This window comes from Aethina tumida, chromosome 3 (genome assembly GCF_024364675.1).
Source record: "Aethina tumida isolate Nest 87 chromosome 3, icAetTumi1.1, whole genome shotgun sequence".
Lineage (NCBI taxonomy): Eukaryota > Metazoa > Arthropoda > Insecta > Coleoptera > Nitidulidae > Aethina > Aethina tumida.
In genome coordinates, this window is record NC_065437.1 from 23,373,504 (window position 1) to 23,388,924 (window position 15,421).

Below are 15,421 nucleotides of genomic sequence, written 5' to 3' on the forward strand. Positions count from 1 at the left end.
TTATTATTATGTACTCTTTAATTAAAACAACAAAAAAACATAGAAATGTGATTTCAATTAATTAAGTCGGAATTTATTATTTTTTGAAGAATGGATAAAGTGGTGATAAAATAAAACGAATAATTTAGTTTAATGTTTTTAATATCCTTTATTGCACCACAAATTTCGACATAAGTAAACATCAAACATTGAAATACCACTTATAGCGTACTATACATATAAGTGTTATATAGATCTCTATATGTATACAATATATATTTTGTTTAAATACTAACATGCAATTAAAACTAATGTAAACCAGGTACCATGTGTTGGCCCTTTTGTTTAATATAATACTGAATGGCAAAATGCTTATGTTGCATTGTTGCTCTTTTGTTGTTCGGACCCTTACCAGCTTTTAAACAAAATACTTTGTTGGTCAGGTTGGGACTGATTACAAAATGATGATTATTGTCTCTTCACAATAATCTTCAATGGAGACTGCTTCTCCAGAAGGTAAAATACTTGCGGAGACGACATAAACCGTCATATATGAACATAACGACTTAGCGCACACAATATATGGATAAGAATACAGGTAACAATAAATAAGCATCAACATTAAGGTCCCCTTACTGCATTCTAGCACACCAGGCTTGCCCAAATGATGTGTTTTGATTGGCTCAGCAATTCTTCTTTTATGATTGTTTAATAGATCGCGGATTATTTGCTACATCTTACACAAAACTAGTAAATATGAGTACAGACATTAATGTAGATTAAATATGCTGATATACTTTTTATTTTGCATGGCAATCATTATAACCGGGCTTGGGCGATAGGAACGCACATCATTCATACAAAAATATACTTTAGAAACACAATAGAGCCGAATGGGGGAGAGTGTCTTATTGCCTCGTCTCCATCCGTGAAAAGGATGGAAGGGATTAAGTGCAGCCATTCACAGTAATCCGCGACAAGGACTCTCCGGATTTTCAATTTTGATCGTTTACTTACTATTCACGCGTTCCTATCTGATTGTTTGTCAATTCCGAGATTTATTTTTTAATTAAACCTTTCGTCGAATGCACTTAACAATATACGTGTATGTATACCGTGTCCATTCCATGTACGCTCCTGGGGCGAGTCACTGTACAATTTCCGTGTCCCCTAAATTTAATGTACACTTATAAACACATTTTTTTTCTTTATATATATTTTTTTTGTTATTTTGCAGTACGCCGTATCACTATTGTCGACTTTTGATTTATTCGTCCTCCTCTTCGTTTTGATATGTCACATATCGTACTGATGATTTATCACCGGTTATCAGGGACTGAAACAATAATGGTCGTTATATGTTGTGATTGAACGTATTTATGGATTCCCACCTTTTTCTCTTCTTTAGTTGGTGGACTCTTCAAGCAATACAACAGCGGGGCGTACAAGAAATTCAAAATAGCTATTCCGAACAGCATCCACTCAAAGCCGATGGTTTTAACCAGTGTTCCACTCATGGCTGGACCTACAATTGTTGTTATTCAAGTACACGAATTCTCAGTGCTCCTCATTAAAAAAATATTGATTTAACAGTACATTTATTTTATAGGTATTGATTGAGAACTGTGACTAGAAACATTACAAACATTTGTGCATGATCGATCAAGAGATAAACTTTCGTCAATATTACACGAAACATGCACAAATAACGTTTTACCAACGTAACATACATGCGTAACCTGCAGACACACATAAATCAGATTAGCATGAATGGAAAGTAGGAAACAAAACGTAGAAATTCCAAAAGATCGAAATAAAAACAAACCACAAAAATAAGGGAAAGCATTATTATGTAATAATATGTAGCTCTAGTTCAACCGAGTTTTATAAGAACGGCCACTCGTAACGGTACCCGTAATGCCCGAACGGGTTTCAAGAACCTAGAGCCAATTTTGTTTCATTGTTCCATCACCATTGTCAGTTCAGCATTTTCCGCTATTATTATTAAAAAATATAAAAAATAATCTTATGCTCACATGGAGGACTCAATGAAAGAATATAAACCATGTAAGTTAACCATTAAGAGTGGTGAGGGTTTTAAATACCTATAGCAAAGCCTAGACAAAAGGCGACGTCTCCGATGGCATAGACGCTGCCGTAGACTGCCGAATGTCTGATGTCCACCAGATAGCCCAGTTCCGGCATCATTGAACTGTCGACCATGCCAATGGCGAATCCCAGTCCTGCGTTCGGCACTATCAGATGGTTTATGTTTGTCGCTAGCGGAATCTGAAGCCATTGTTAATTTAACCATTATAACTTTGTAGATTATACGTATTTTTTCAAACTTTCCTACTAATTATTACACCCTTTATTTTTACTAATTAGTTAATATTAATAGTGTTGCCAAAATTATTGAGCATTTGTTGCTAACTTTATATTTATGGTTCCAAAAAGATTTATTGAAAGAAAGTATTTTTAAAATTAATAACTTATTGGACAAAATTGATTGGTTATATTTATATTTAATATCGATTGCTATTGCTAATGAATATTAAAATATTATGATTAGTTACATTTATCTAATGGATAATTCGTAATTAAATTGTGATAAGTGTTGCTCTTAAATATTTGATAATAATTATGAAGGAAACGTTTAACATATTGGACAATCTATTTAATTTGCATATTGAAAAAATAATTAGTTCAGATTTATGTAATCTATCTATATTGGGTAAATTGCAGAATGCAGTTTATATCAAATGAAGTTTCCTGTTACGTTGTGCAATTTTGTTAATTATTGGGACAATTATGAGTTTTATAATTCCAGAATGTGTGACCCACTAATAAACTCACAAAACATATATTTTTTCATTTCCCATTATTTTTGTGATGGCTACCGTGGATGTTATCACGTAAATATTACTTACACACATCAAACAAATACCGATGATGACAAGTCCGAGAAGGGCTGCGAGCCACCGTCCCATCTTATGTCCAAGGGGACCGAAAAGATTCGTTCCGATCAAATACGATATGCTGGCGGGCAAGAACGTGACTCCTTGCTTCCAGCGGTCCGCATCCATCGTATCCATCATCCAGATGGGCAACGATGGCTCCAACATTGCTATGCCCATATTTGCGAAAGTTATGGCACCTATACAAATGAAGTGTTACTAGTTTTGTTGAATGAATGGCAATTTCGTCGATTACCTGCAGCAATAATGATGTAAGGATCTGACACGAGGGCTTTTAAAGATGGTGGTTCGGTGTCTTGTATTATAACTGACGGTTGCAACATGAGGAGTTGGAGCACTGTAAAATAAATTCAGTAACAATAATAGTCGATACACATTTAAACGACGATTAGTAGGATATTTGTAAATTTTTTAACTGTCTAATGAGTTACTTACATCCGTCTCCAAGTGCCAAAGCCGATAAGATGAGGAAGGGCGCCGACTTGCCAACAAATTCATACATGACGCCACCGAAGGGCGGCCCTATTAGAACGCCGAGGGCCAGACCTCCAAGGGCAATGCCCATGGCGTTTCCTCGTTCTTTGTCGTCCGGATACCGTTCAGCCAGCATGCCCATTCCGGATACGCTGGAGCATGAGGACCCGATGCCCTGCAACGCTCTCGCCAGGAACAAAACACTGTAGCTTCGACCGAATGCAAATACTGAAATAAAAGGGCTTTCTGAGGAAATACAGTACAGGCTTCCGTAATTAGTTCGTCAAAAATTCAATTAAAGCGTACAGTGAAGGTTGTACACAAATAATTTTAAGTGCAAAACACGCAAATAAGACGAGCAAATTCGAGGATGTAACTTTGGTCGCCCAGACGGCAGACGTAAAATTACATTATCGCCGTAGACTCGACCTAATTGAATAATAATCGGGATCGACACTTGCGAGCTTTAATTTAACATACTCCGCCGTCAATAAAGTTATTAGTGCGAAATGACGCGGATCCGAAGTCGCTTTGTGATAGCTCCGTGTATAAGTGGTTCTAATTAAATCAGTTCCGGAAGCGGGAAACGGTGCTAATAGGCGACGGCTTCTCCTCCACATCCACCTAATGGAGGAGGCGCTCGAGTTCTCCGACAACGAAACAAAATAAAACTACGGTCCGTCTGGTTTCCTTTTACGGTTTATCTATCATCGGTTTAGCTTATTGCAACGGCGAGATTTATTTATTAGTCGAATGTGCGGAACGGCTGGTTCGCCTGCTTCAATAAATACGGCGTGAAGAATTAATCGCATATTATTCAGTCTGGGTAAAAGAGAAAAAGATACGTAAAGAAGAATAAAATCGATATTAGCTGGAGCGTATCCTTTTAGAAAAAAAGTACGTGCAGAATTAGAAAACGATGTGAATATGCAAACCATATAAATTATAAGTTTGTTGATGTTGAGTTTGTTGTTGAGATACTGATTTAGTCTTCCACTAACAGAGATTAGGCAACCGAGTTTCATTATATTATTTTTACTGTACAATATATTGTAATTTTTCTCATATGTATATTTCTGTATTCATTACTGTGAAAAAAATATTTTGGTCCTAATTTTTTAAAAAACTGGCAGTTTTATATTTATACTTGGTTTTAATCACTATCATATTTAATTTATCCACTGCTACTTAACCAAACATTAATTATTAATTAAATTTTTAAATTAAATTTTATCGACGCAAAGAAAGTGTATATAAAACTGCTCATTTAATTAAAGATTTTATTCTTGATGTTTTTGATTGAAATTAACTGAACCCTTTTTAATTAAATTAATGCATATTTACTTACTGATTGTTGAAAGGAACATGATGAGGAATCCGGCGAACATGGGAACACTGTAGCCTATTCTGAAAGGAAAATTTAAAAATCGTAAAGAAACTATGAACAATAAAAAAAGTAATTTCAGCTTACTTGTGCGTTAGAGGTCCTACAAATGGGTTTGCCAATAACTGCACAAATGCCTTCGAGGCAAACATTATACCCACTTCGACCGTTTCCTGAACTAAATCCTTATGTTTTGCCTCCTTCTTCGCAATCTCCGGATCTAATGTTGTTAAGTTACCTGTAAATGTACACACGGAATATTCAAATTATTCTTTAAATATACAAATTCAATTTCTTACTGTAATCAAGAGATGTTGCAGCAGTGGTGTAATTATCCATGATGTCAATGCTCTTGTCGCAGGGGTTCACCGTGACCGGAGCCATTGTGGTGGTGGTGATCCTCACGCGTCCATCTAATGGTGCATCAGGATGATTGATGTCGTACAAAAATTCCGGAATAATCGGAACTGAAATTCATATTTATTCCCCATTAATATTTATAACACTTCCACAGAAGATGGGGAAGAATCCCATTCGGACTAAGACTAAATGATAATGTAAACGTGGTTGTGGAGAATAATGAGATAAAATAACGTTTCCGAACTAATTTCCACATTTTTTTCTAACATAAAATGAAAACATCCCAAACTTTTATAAATTTGAGCTTTTAAAAATGTTCCAGTCTGATGTAGCGTATCCCAAGAACTTTCTAATCCAATTAACAAAACACTTTAATAATTTAATTCCACGAAAGGCATTTTTCCGTTGCCGAGAAATTGGCGAAAATGAGTGAAATGCCATACGCACTGAATCCTTTATTCGGAATGTTCGAAGTTTAATTAACGGAACCGAAACTTTCCACGGAGAATTAAGACCTTTAATTAGTCTTGATAATTCGATTCTTATTTGGGTCGTCGCGTTTTTCCAATAAATCATCTAAAGTACATCTCTTTTAGCAAGTTTCTAAAGGCTACTTATGAAAAAGTTTTTAGTAAAAATCTTTACTTATTTATTAATAAATTTATTAATTAAAAAATATATAAATACTTAAATAAATTGTATATACAGTAGTGGTTATTATTATGACAAGTTTTTAAATTGTTAAATATTTTAGCCAATTTATTTTTTTATTTAATTTGAACAATATTAATTTACTATTGTTTTATATTGTTTAAGCCCGTGGCATAGACTCTATCATTTTCTGAATATTATTATTATTATATTTCTTTCGGTATCGAGATAAATTCACAGAAAATAATGAAATGTCATAAAGTAAAAAGTTGCTATAATTATAGTGGACACAACAATAACAGCCCATATTTTAATATATATGAATAAGTTGCTACAATTATGGCCATTCCTGTTAGAATACAATGTATGTGGGATAATAAATATCAGATAAAAATTAAAGGTGGTTGCAGTATTACATTAAAAATAGTAAGGAACGCAAAAAAATCAATTCGGATTTCAGCATTTACATCTGACAAAAGATAAAAATGGTCCGGCACTCAGTATTATCAGTTCATGCGGTATGCGAGGGAGGAACACCGTTCACGCAATAAATTTTATCGATACGTTGAATAGGACTCTCATTGAATTAAGTCCGGCCAAAGTGATTCCGCAGATGAATCAACAGATTGCCGATGAATTTTATTCGCCCAGTAAACAGATAAAACCGTGTGTCTGCGTTGTGGAAGCTGTTTAAAAATGGATGAGTGCATTTGTTAAGTCCTGTATTACTAAAACCATTACTTTGATAAGCAGAAAGAAGTCGAGTGTGAATATATCGGGGGCAGTTTGGGTTTGCTCCAGTCAAGATGGCATTTGCAATTGATGGGCATCCGGCTTTCCTCCTTCCTTTTTTCCGCCCGCGGCGTAAAAGTCCGGTAACTGCCCGGGATAATGTGCCACTTTCAATTGAATTTTATATTAACTGGACGCCGTTCGTTCCGACATTTCGAACGTATGACGCAAGAACTTTTGTTAACGGCTTCGTCACGCTTTTGTTCTAATCCAACGACACAAAATAAATTGTCTATCTTGGTATTTTCAAGTTTTTATATAATACAATGACCAAATCGTGCAGCATTTATTATTTTAGTTTATTCCTGAAATGACAAAGCTTCGGTCTAATTGGAAATGAAATAACTAATTCTAACACTTTAACCACGATTGAATTTGAGAGTTCATTTAACAGTTGGAATTTGAACTATGCCAAACTTTAACTTCGGTTTGGTTTGAATAGGTTATCCTCAATTACACACACAACAAATGTATGTTCCTAAGTTTGGAGATTTATTTTGTTGCATGGCTATGAACTCATAAATAGTTTTGTTAAAGTAGGATCACATAAATTTGAAATTTTTCTTCTTTGTTTACCAATTTCAACATTTTAAAAATTTAATTTTCTGTGTATGTAATGCTTTCAACCTTAATTCAGAAATTACTCGTTGAGTAGGAATAGAAAAAATGTGAAAAATATTTTTGGGTGTCTATGTTGGTCTTTTAGAGTTTAATACTATTGACTTATCAAAAAAATAATTTGTCCTTCGTATTTGTTAATTAAAGGTATATTTATTATTTATTTGTCACATTTTTACTGGAATCTTTTTAGTGTATCACCGAAAATAAAGTGACAATTCATTAAGAGGTATCACGAAGTGTGAAATTTTCAAATATATCTTCAAAAATAACATACTAAAATTACAAATGAATAACTATAAAAATTTTTGAGATATAGTCTTCCAAAGAGCAGCCTTAGAATATAGTGATTGATACAATTCATTAATTAGTTTTTAATGTGCAAAACAAAAAATTGACTTTTAATCAAGCAGTTTCGCAAGGCTTGGGATAGAAAATTGCTGTGGAGTGTGAATGCGGTGTTTCTTATATCAATTTCGGGCTTATGTTAAAAATAAATTTGAAATAAATATACGTGTAGTATCTGTGAGGCTAAACCAACGAGTTGCCTCGAAAAATGGCCGATCAAGAACTACAACAGTCCAGCAGGCGCTTTTTGAAGAAGAGGGAGATGAATTGTATGGACCTCGAGTAGCAGATTAGCTCTAAAGGTCATATTTATCTATTCATCTATTTTTCAAATTTGCTGCAGTTGTAACTTGAAGACAAATCATCCGATGGTGAAAGCCGCAAAGCAGTGGAAAACATTTTTATTTAGTGACTGACTTAGGAAATATCGAATAACTCGCTTAAACATATTTTATTGCATATTCATTATTTACACACAAATGTATCCTCTAAATTTTAAAACATTTGATGCAGTAGTTTTCTTTAAAAAAATCCCAATAGACTTTTTTATAGGTCATCACACTAGGTGTGCCCTTTAAACATTGATAAAAGTCTCAAAGGACTTGTCTCTGCTGCATCTTTCACATATTACAAAAATTTTGTAAATATCTTATATCAACCTCTAGATATAAATGATATACAATAGTTTCTGAGATCTGACGGCCGACTTTTACTATTTATCCTACCGATTTATGTATTTGTCCTTTTGTTTAATTATATTTTTTTCTTTAAAAAATAAGTGCCTATGTTGTTATTTTGAAAAATTATTAAAAAAAATCAATTTAATATGGCTTAATTGTAATTAAAAGAGATAAACTGTGGTAATAAACTCATTAACGGAATACTTCCCGTTTCCTTCTGGCAACAGAAAATTAATAAAAGGGTTAAGTTGTAATCAGTTGGAACTCATCAAGACAATGTTTCCATAATAAACTTGGCTTAATTTAGATGAGATACGCACGACCTATCCTATCAACAGTTAAGTAGCAACATCATGTATAATCAATTTTGAAATCAATCTCGAACACGCTTAATCGTTCGCCTAACAACTTTGTTGCTCGAGGCAGCTAGCGCACGAAATACTCGGATATTTCGCTAGTAGGAAACTGAGAAACGTACTAAGTTGATCATTATTCAATTATTCGGGAATTAGCTTCTGTTTGTGCAAATAATTCTGCGTGTGTTTGATTTGTGTGTTCTCCGGTTTCCTTCATGTGAAATTATCGGTTCGAATTGTAATTATATGTTTTCGATGCACAACTTCATAACTAGAATGCTTGCTTCATTAGTTATCATGCTAGTTTTATATAAAATAAAATAATTCCTATCTGTGGGATACATATTTATACCCTTACAAGGATCCTAGAGCTCTTCTTACATCAAACCAAGATCAACAATTGTCTACTGTCGTAATTTAACGTAAAATGAAGCTAGTAAATTATAGATTGTAATCAAATTTAGACAATAGATTGACCTGTATGGAGCCATGTCACGAAGATTGTTAAGGGTCTGTATATCTGCGATCTGGGATGTTTCACATCGGTGCTCCCATCCATAATTCTTAGAGGGCGGTTTGCGCTCTACGAATGGCACGTTGTTAATCATATCGTACGGCTCAATAATTGCGAATAATGCACAGGATCCGGCCTATTGCGATTTGAATAAGCCGGTTGAAAGATGTCTTTGAGGCGATAAGAAAGCGAACGGCAACGGCATTGTGGCAGACGTTCGTGAGATGAGTAATTGTCTCGGCTAATGATAATGACCAAGGATGCGAAACAATTAACTTCTGTAACAATTGCTCCATTATCGAACTCACCGAGACAGATAACAAGCGTTTACACTCAGTTCATTTCGTTTGGAAACCTCGACGGTATCAAACACTTTACTTAAAACCCTTATTGATTCGCCGACGCTTCTTTTTCCCAGCGGACGTGCAATTAAGTACAATAATGCGGATAGATCGAAATTGTGTTAATTAGTTCAGGTGCTGAGTTTTAACTTAACTTAAGGTTAAATAAATTAGTTCATTGGATCTTCCACAAACCTCAAAAGGCTGTTGCTGTTCCATCCGACCGTAAGAGTGATGTATCTACCGACCGTAATTTGTAAAGTTACCCTATTACAAAATGAAGCTCTCCACTTTTTCGCCAAGATTTTGATTGTATCTTTACGGGGTCGTAACCGTAATTGTTTTTAAGTGCTCGGGTCCAGGATGCGCAGTTCAAAAAGAGCGTGGAAAGTGGCCCGGACGACATAATGGCGCAATTCACTGTGCGAAACATAAAGTGCCATTAAATTATAGAATTTTATTCAGTCCTAAAACGCAATCTCCATCAAACGTTTTAGATAAAATATGATGATCGGTGGGCAATGTCTGAAAGCAAAATTTATGGATGGCTTTATTATCGCATTAAGGACGTTATAGTTTATTTGAAAGGAATCAAAGTTGAACAAAGAGTGGGTGGGTGTGATTACCGAATGGGTGCAGCATTTTATGAATTCGGGGGACTAATTTCAAAAGGGCATATCAACTTTTTATTACTTCCTGTTTTGTTACGCTTTATTAAGATGGTACCAAATACCAACGGCTTTGTGACACCCTTAAATTAAATATTTATGATATTTTTACTAATTATTTTATGTAAAATATTTTGAAGAGTTCAAACATTGAAGTTGAAAGCTTATTTGATTAGGATAAATTATTATATTAATTTTGAAGCGCACTTCTGGCAAAATTGTGATTCAAGTTTTTATTGAAAATGTAAAAATATTTATGATCAAAATTATATGAAAACTTAAAAAGATATATATAGCAATAAAATTGCATTTATAAGAAATTCTCAACATATTAATATAAAGAATATTTTTTACATAAAATGTTTAGTTTTGAGGAATTCAAAAGATTTAATTTGTTTAGGATAAATTATTATAATTATTTTTGTAATACACTCCTGGCAAAATTATGCTTCAAGTTTTTATTGAGAATGTAAAAATGTTTACGGTCAAAATTATATGAAAACCTGAAGAGATAAAAATGAAATTTTATATACTCAGTTTTATACAGCCACAATACTTTACCTATGAGAAATTTAGAATATACTAAAAGAACAATTTATATTATTAATATATCTGGTATACCATTAATTAGACAATATCCAAAACAAATATAGACCTGGGGTAAAAATCCGCATAAAATTTAATTAAAAATGCAATTAAAATACTTTGCATACAAAGTGATTGTAAGGTTCTTTCGGTTTTTCCTTGGACCTTATTTCAATATAGCCGGCAAACATCGAGAACTTTTAATGTGAGTTAAGCATTTACATTTTATATTGTTTCAGACTCCGTTGGAAGTTTTTCGTCGTGAATTATCGTTCAAAAAAAATCTTTTAACCGTGTTCTAAATAAATTCCATAATCTCCATATAAATTTGGTTTATAAGCTGGATGTACATTGTCGAAATGAAATTCTAATAAACGGACTTTTCAGTGCGGTGAAAATTTTACAGCATTAACAAGATGCAATCGTTAAGTAGGTCAAGTTTACCTCCAGCAATGTAGACAATTCAAGTTAAAAAGTAATAGAATCACAATTAAAATGCGGACTACACTCCGTGCAAGAAAGGTAAACTCGACATCATTCCGCATTTAAATAAAATTTGTACTTTAGTAAATACATTTTTGTCTGTTTTTAAGCACAATATCTATGCAAGGTTGAAGTATTCAAAAAGAATTTCCAGCTATTATTCATTTCAAAGTATTTAAAAATGCTTTTATAATTCTGTAGTTACACCAAACTTCATGGAAAAAGAATAAAAACGGTATTCTTTACAACATAAAATGTTAGTCAAAATAAAATATACTGATATGTTTATAATTGAAATAGGAATTTTTGTTACTAAGAGAATTTACTATTGCTTCCTATATAATGTGAATTTTACGTGATACCAGATAAACCGATGCAACCAAGTTATGAAATATATAAAAACGAAACACATTAAATGCATTAAATTAATGTATACTTAAAAAAATGATTTATCGTCGTCGAAGGCGTAAATTAAACTTCCGTGTCTATGTCCGCTACATTTTCCAAATAATAGGGTGAGAGTATACAAGTTTTTTATTAGCTTTTCCACTCGTTTGATGGCGTTTTAAAAGGACTTTTTGAAAGAATCCTTCGATTAATTACTTAGTTAATTAGAGACGAGGAAATTGAAGGTGTAAATGGCTATCTAATTGTTGAACAATTCGGAACAATTTTAAATGTGATTGGAAAAGAAAAAATCTGATCCAATAAGAAGACCCCAATTTGAAACCTTTTTATGATTATGGAATTGATTAATATAAGTTTTAAGTATTCAATATCAGGAGACAAATTCTTGATGTTTAAATGTAAATAAAAATAAATGTATACTTAGGTGAAGTATTTTAATTTAAATTGGGATAGTTGTCTTATTATTAACTTGATTTACTAGGCGAAATGAATCTTTTGACATTTTGGTTAAAGTAGTTAGATTTTTTCCTCGGGTGAGCCATTTAAAGAGTGTGAAGAGGAACTTTTTGTCTTTTTATGGTTATATAATTGATGAATATCCTAGAAAATGCATACACAAATGCTTGTACTTAAATTAGGATAATATTATTTTGAGTACTTTATTTAATAGTCCAATTAATCGAAATGACTTCCTAAATAGGTTGAGTGTGAAGAGGAAAATGTTTAGAATCAGTAAGTTCACAAATTGATTTAATATGTTAATATAAAATTAAATCATTGAGAAGCTTGTCTTTTTATAACTATAGAATTAATGAATATTTGATTTAAATATAGAATATCTTAAGATAAAGTCTTTAAAATTATTAATCGTAAGAATGTATACTTGAGTGATGTATTTAAATTAATATTAATACATAGTATTTGATTTGATAGTCCAACAATTCGAAATTTTATGATATTTCTATTTTTATTTATTTTAGGTAAATTTTTCCTTTAGTTCGATTTTCAAAATCAGCCGGTTCTAAATCTGAACTTAAATTAGCTTAGCGGACCTTATTGCAAGTACTTCATTTAATGCTTCAACTAATCGAAATGAAATTTCCAAATACCAACGAAGTTTGCACTTAGCCATGGACCAAAGGCCGCACGCGATCACAGTCAGAATTCAATTTGGATAATCCCTGGGTACGGGATGCCTGCAATTATTAGATTACCAAACACCATCGTATTTAAATATGGGCTATAACATTTGCCGTGACAAAGGGGTCGAGGCACAAAAGCCGACCGGTGAGTCGGTATGGGGAGCTGGGTGTCGTGAGACACACGATGCCGCGGCGAAAATTATCGCCTGGCTAACTTCTAAAAGCCACCGCTCGCTTTTCATGTTTAATGCAATACCCGGGGCTGAGCAATCATCTAGATGATGGGCCCCATGCTCGGCCGAAAAACGATCCACACCCACATGAATTTATGACGATGTATTGACAAATCGCAACTTGCACAATCCCTGGCCGTTACTTGGTTAATCTTCCGTTTTGCATGGATCTCCGGAATTTTAATCGTTCATTTCAATATTTTATCCCACACGTAAATGGCCACAATATTATTTTAAATTTAACTTTAGAAAAAATGATGAACTGTACTCCCTCAAAGAGGTAATTGAGTTTTAACATCCCTACGCAAAAAATAGAAAAAAAGAAATACAGGCAAATGAAGCACAAATGTATAATTTCCTGCAAAACTAATTCCACATGCTTTACGTTGCGCCGTTTCCGACTAAATAAAAATACCCAGTAAAAATACAGAAATTCCCACTCATTTTCCAGGTCAAGTGGTGAAAATCTAATGATTTGTCGGAGGCCTCGTAAATGGAAAGCACTGCAAGTGATGTGTGAAGAGTACTTTTAATTTTGTATACGCCCATTTAAACATTCGACTGTACACTGCTAGCTGGTTAAATTGAAATTTAATTGGTATTTATATTACATCGATATGTGGCGTTCAAATGGAGTCGTTTATTCACTGCCGAAATTGGAAATACTGATGATTAAAATTACCCGATATTAAAAACAATTCCACGTATTTTAAATATAAGCAAAAAATAATTAAATTGAATTGAATATCTATTTATTTCACTAACAATATATTCTATTTATATACTTTTCCATTGTTGTTTCATATTTATCTAATATGTAAGCTAAAAAAATGTGAACACAATATAACATTGATTTTGTAACTTACCAACAGTGGTGAGAAGCATGTTATCTAACAAAAGAGCGATGGCGACGATGACCAGAACGAGGCGGCGCGACTCCCGGCATCTCTGCACCCAGCCACCAAAGCTGGTGCCCGACATCCATTCGTTCACCACCGTCATCTCGGTTATTTTAGTTTTTACACTTCTCTTCTTCTGAACTATCTGCTGTTACTTGTTATATTTACAAGTGGTGATTCTATAATTATGTTGGTTTTCACTGAAAACAATAAAATTATCAATTAAAATTTCATTATTTTATAATTTGATTTACATAAATTTTATATTTAAAACATGGATTAAAAAATATTATGCAGCATTGATTTAATGATGATATTAGGTTGTTCAAATTTATAATCACCTTGTATATTGCAAATTACTGATTGACCTAGTCCATCTAAATTCTTTTTTAATGTCACAGTTATTTATTTATTTATTTTATTTATCAACTGTTAATTTTTATTTCAACCGCACTGAATAATATTAGCAACATTTGTAGTGAGCACTGATGACGACAGCAGATACTCTCACACTCGATAAATTATATAATATAAATTTAATAATATTTGAAATTATAATTAAAATTAAACTAATAATTAACTTTAGGTAAAATTATCCGTTATTTTTAAAACTTTTTAAAATACATTTCTTATATATTATATTTTTAACTTTTTATCTAAAGTTAGCACCTAAAGCAAATTTATAAAATTTTACAGGAATTACGTTACCAAAAATTATTAAATAAAAAATAAATAATTCAAAAGCATTATAAATAATTTAATGTTATATTGATATTTTTCAGTTATTATTTAGATAACTAGACATTTTATGATTTAAACAAATTATTTTTGTATTTGTTGTAATAATTTATCATAATTACAATAATTTTAATGACTACCTTTTTTTTCAAAATTTAAAAAACTTATTTCTATTTAAGTATTGAAAAACAATTTGTATATTATTTACATCTTTTAAAAACTAGAATAAACATGTTTATCTTTGACTAGAAGAGAGTATATTAATGAATTTCAGATACGATGCTAAAATAAAACTAATTAGTGTAGTTAAAATTTTATCTACACTCGTTTTACTTGTTATTTATAACAAAAATGAGAACGCTATTTGAGGTTGACATTAATTTGAATAGCATTCATGCCAACTTGTTATTAATGTATTAAAAAAGTTTTAAATTTTAATAAATACCATACACTTTATAAATTAGTAAAATACGTGGTTAATTGTGAACGGTCCAAACTTTGATGCGACTCACTCCGCTCGAAATCCATTTATCACCGTCTCATATTTACCCAGCAGATTATAAAGAGGAAAATATGCTAAAAACTGTTTCGGTACCTTTCTTGAAAGCGAAGTGATTATGTAAATGCATTGGAACCGCCACGTTATAAAATATGATGTACGGTTTCGCTTCAACGAGACAGATATTTCACTTCGTTTCCCTTATGTTTGTCTTTCATTAGTAAACATTTCGGACGGGAACCGAAAATAAATCTGTTTTTATCTTGATAATGTCGACAAATTAAAATTTCC

The 15,421-nt window shown here is 32.4% G+C and overlaps 1 protein-coding gene across 1 annotated transcript in view; it reads right to left on the reverse strand.

Annotated features, from left to right (window-relative positions):
- Positions 1 to 123: 123 nt before the first annotated feature.
- LOC109608684 (synaptic vesicular amine transporter) overlaps positions 124 to 15,421 on the reverse strand; it is a 29,261-nt gene continuing 13,963 nt past the window's right edge. The window contains exons 2-11 of the mRNA XM_020025205.2: positions 13,861 to 14,093; positions 5,115 to 5,282; positions 4,903 to 5,053; positions 4,780 to 4,838; positions 3,393 to 3,659; positions 3,193 to 3,294; positions 2,910 to 3,136; positions 2,085 to 2,268; positions 1,371 to 1,504; positions 124 to 1,315 (exon numbers count right to left, since the gene is read on the reverse strand). Coding sequence (XP_019880764.2) covers positions 1,247 to 1,315; positions 1,371 to 1,504; positions 2,085 to 2,268; positions 2,910 to 3,136; positions 3,193 to 3,294; positions 3,393 to 3,659; positions 4,780 to 4,838; positions 4,903 to 5,053; positions 5,115 to 5,282; positions 13,861 to 13,996 — 1,497 coding nt within the window. The 5' untranslated portion in view covers positions 13,997 to 14,093 and the 3' untranslated portion in view covers positions 124 to 1,246. The remainder of the gene's footprint in view (positions 1,316 to 1,370; positions 1,505 to 2,084; positions 2,269 to 2,909; positions 3,137 to 3,192; positions 3,295 to 3,392; positions 3,660 to 4,779; positions 4,839 to 4,902; positions 5,054 to 5,114; positions 5,283 to 13,860; positions 14,094 to 15,421) is intronic.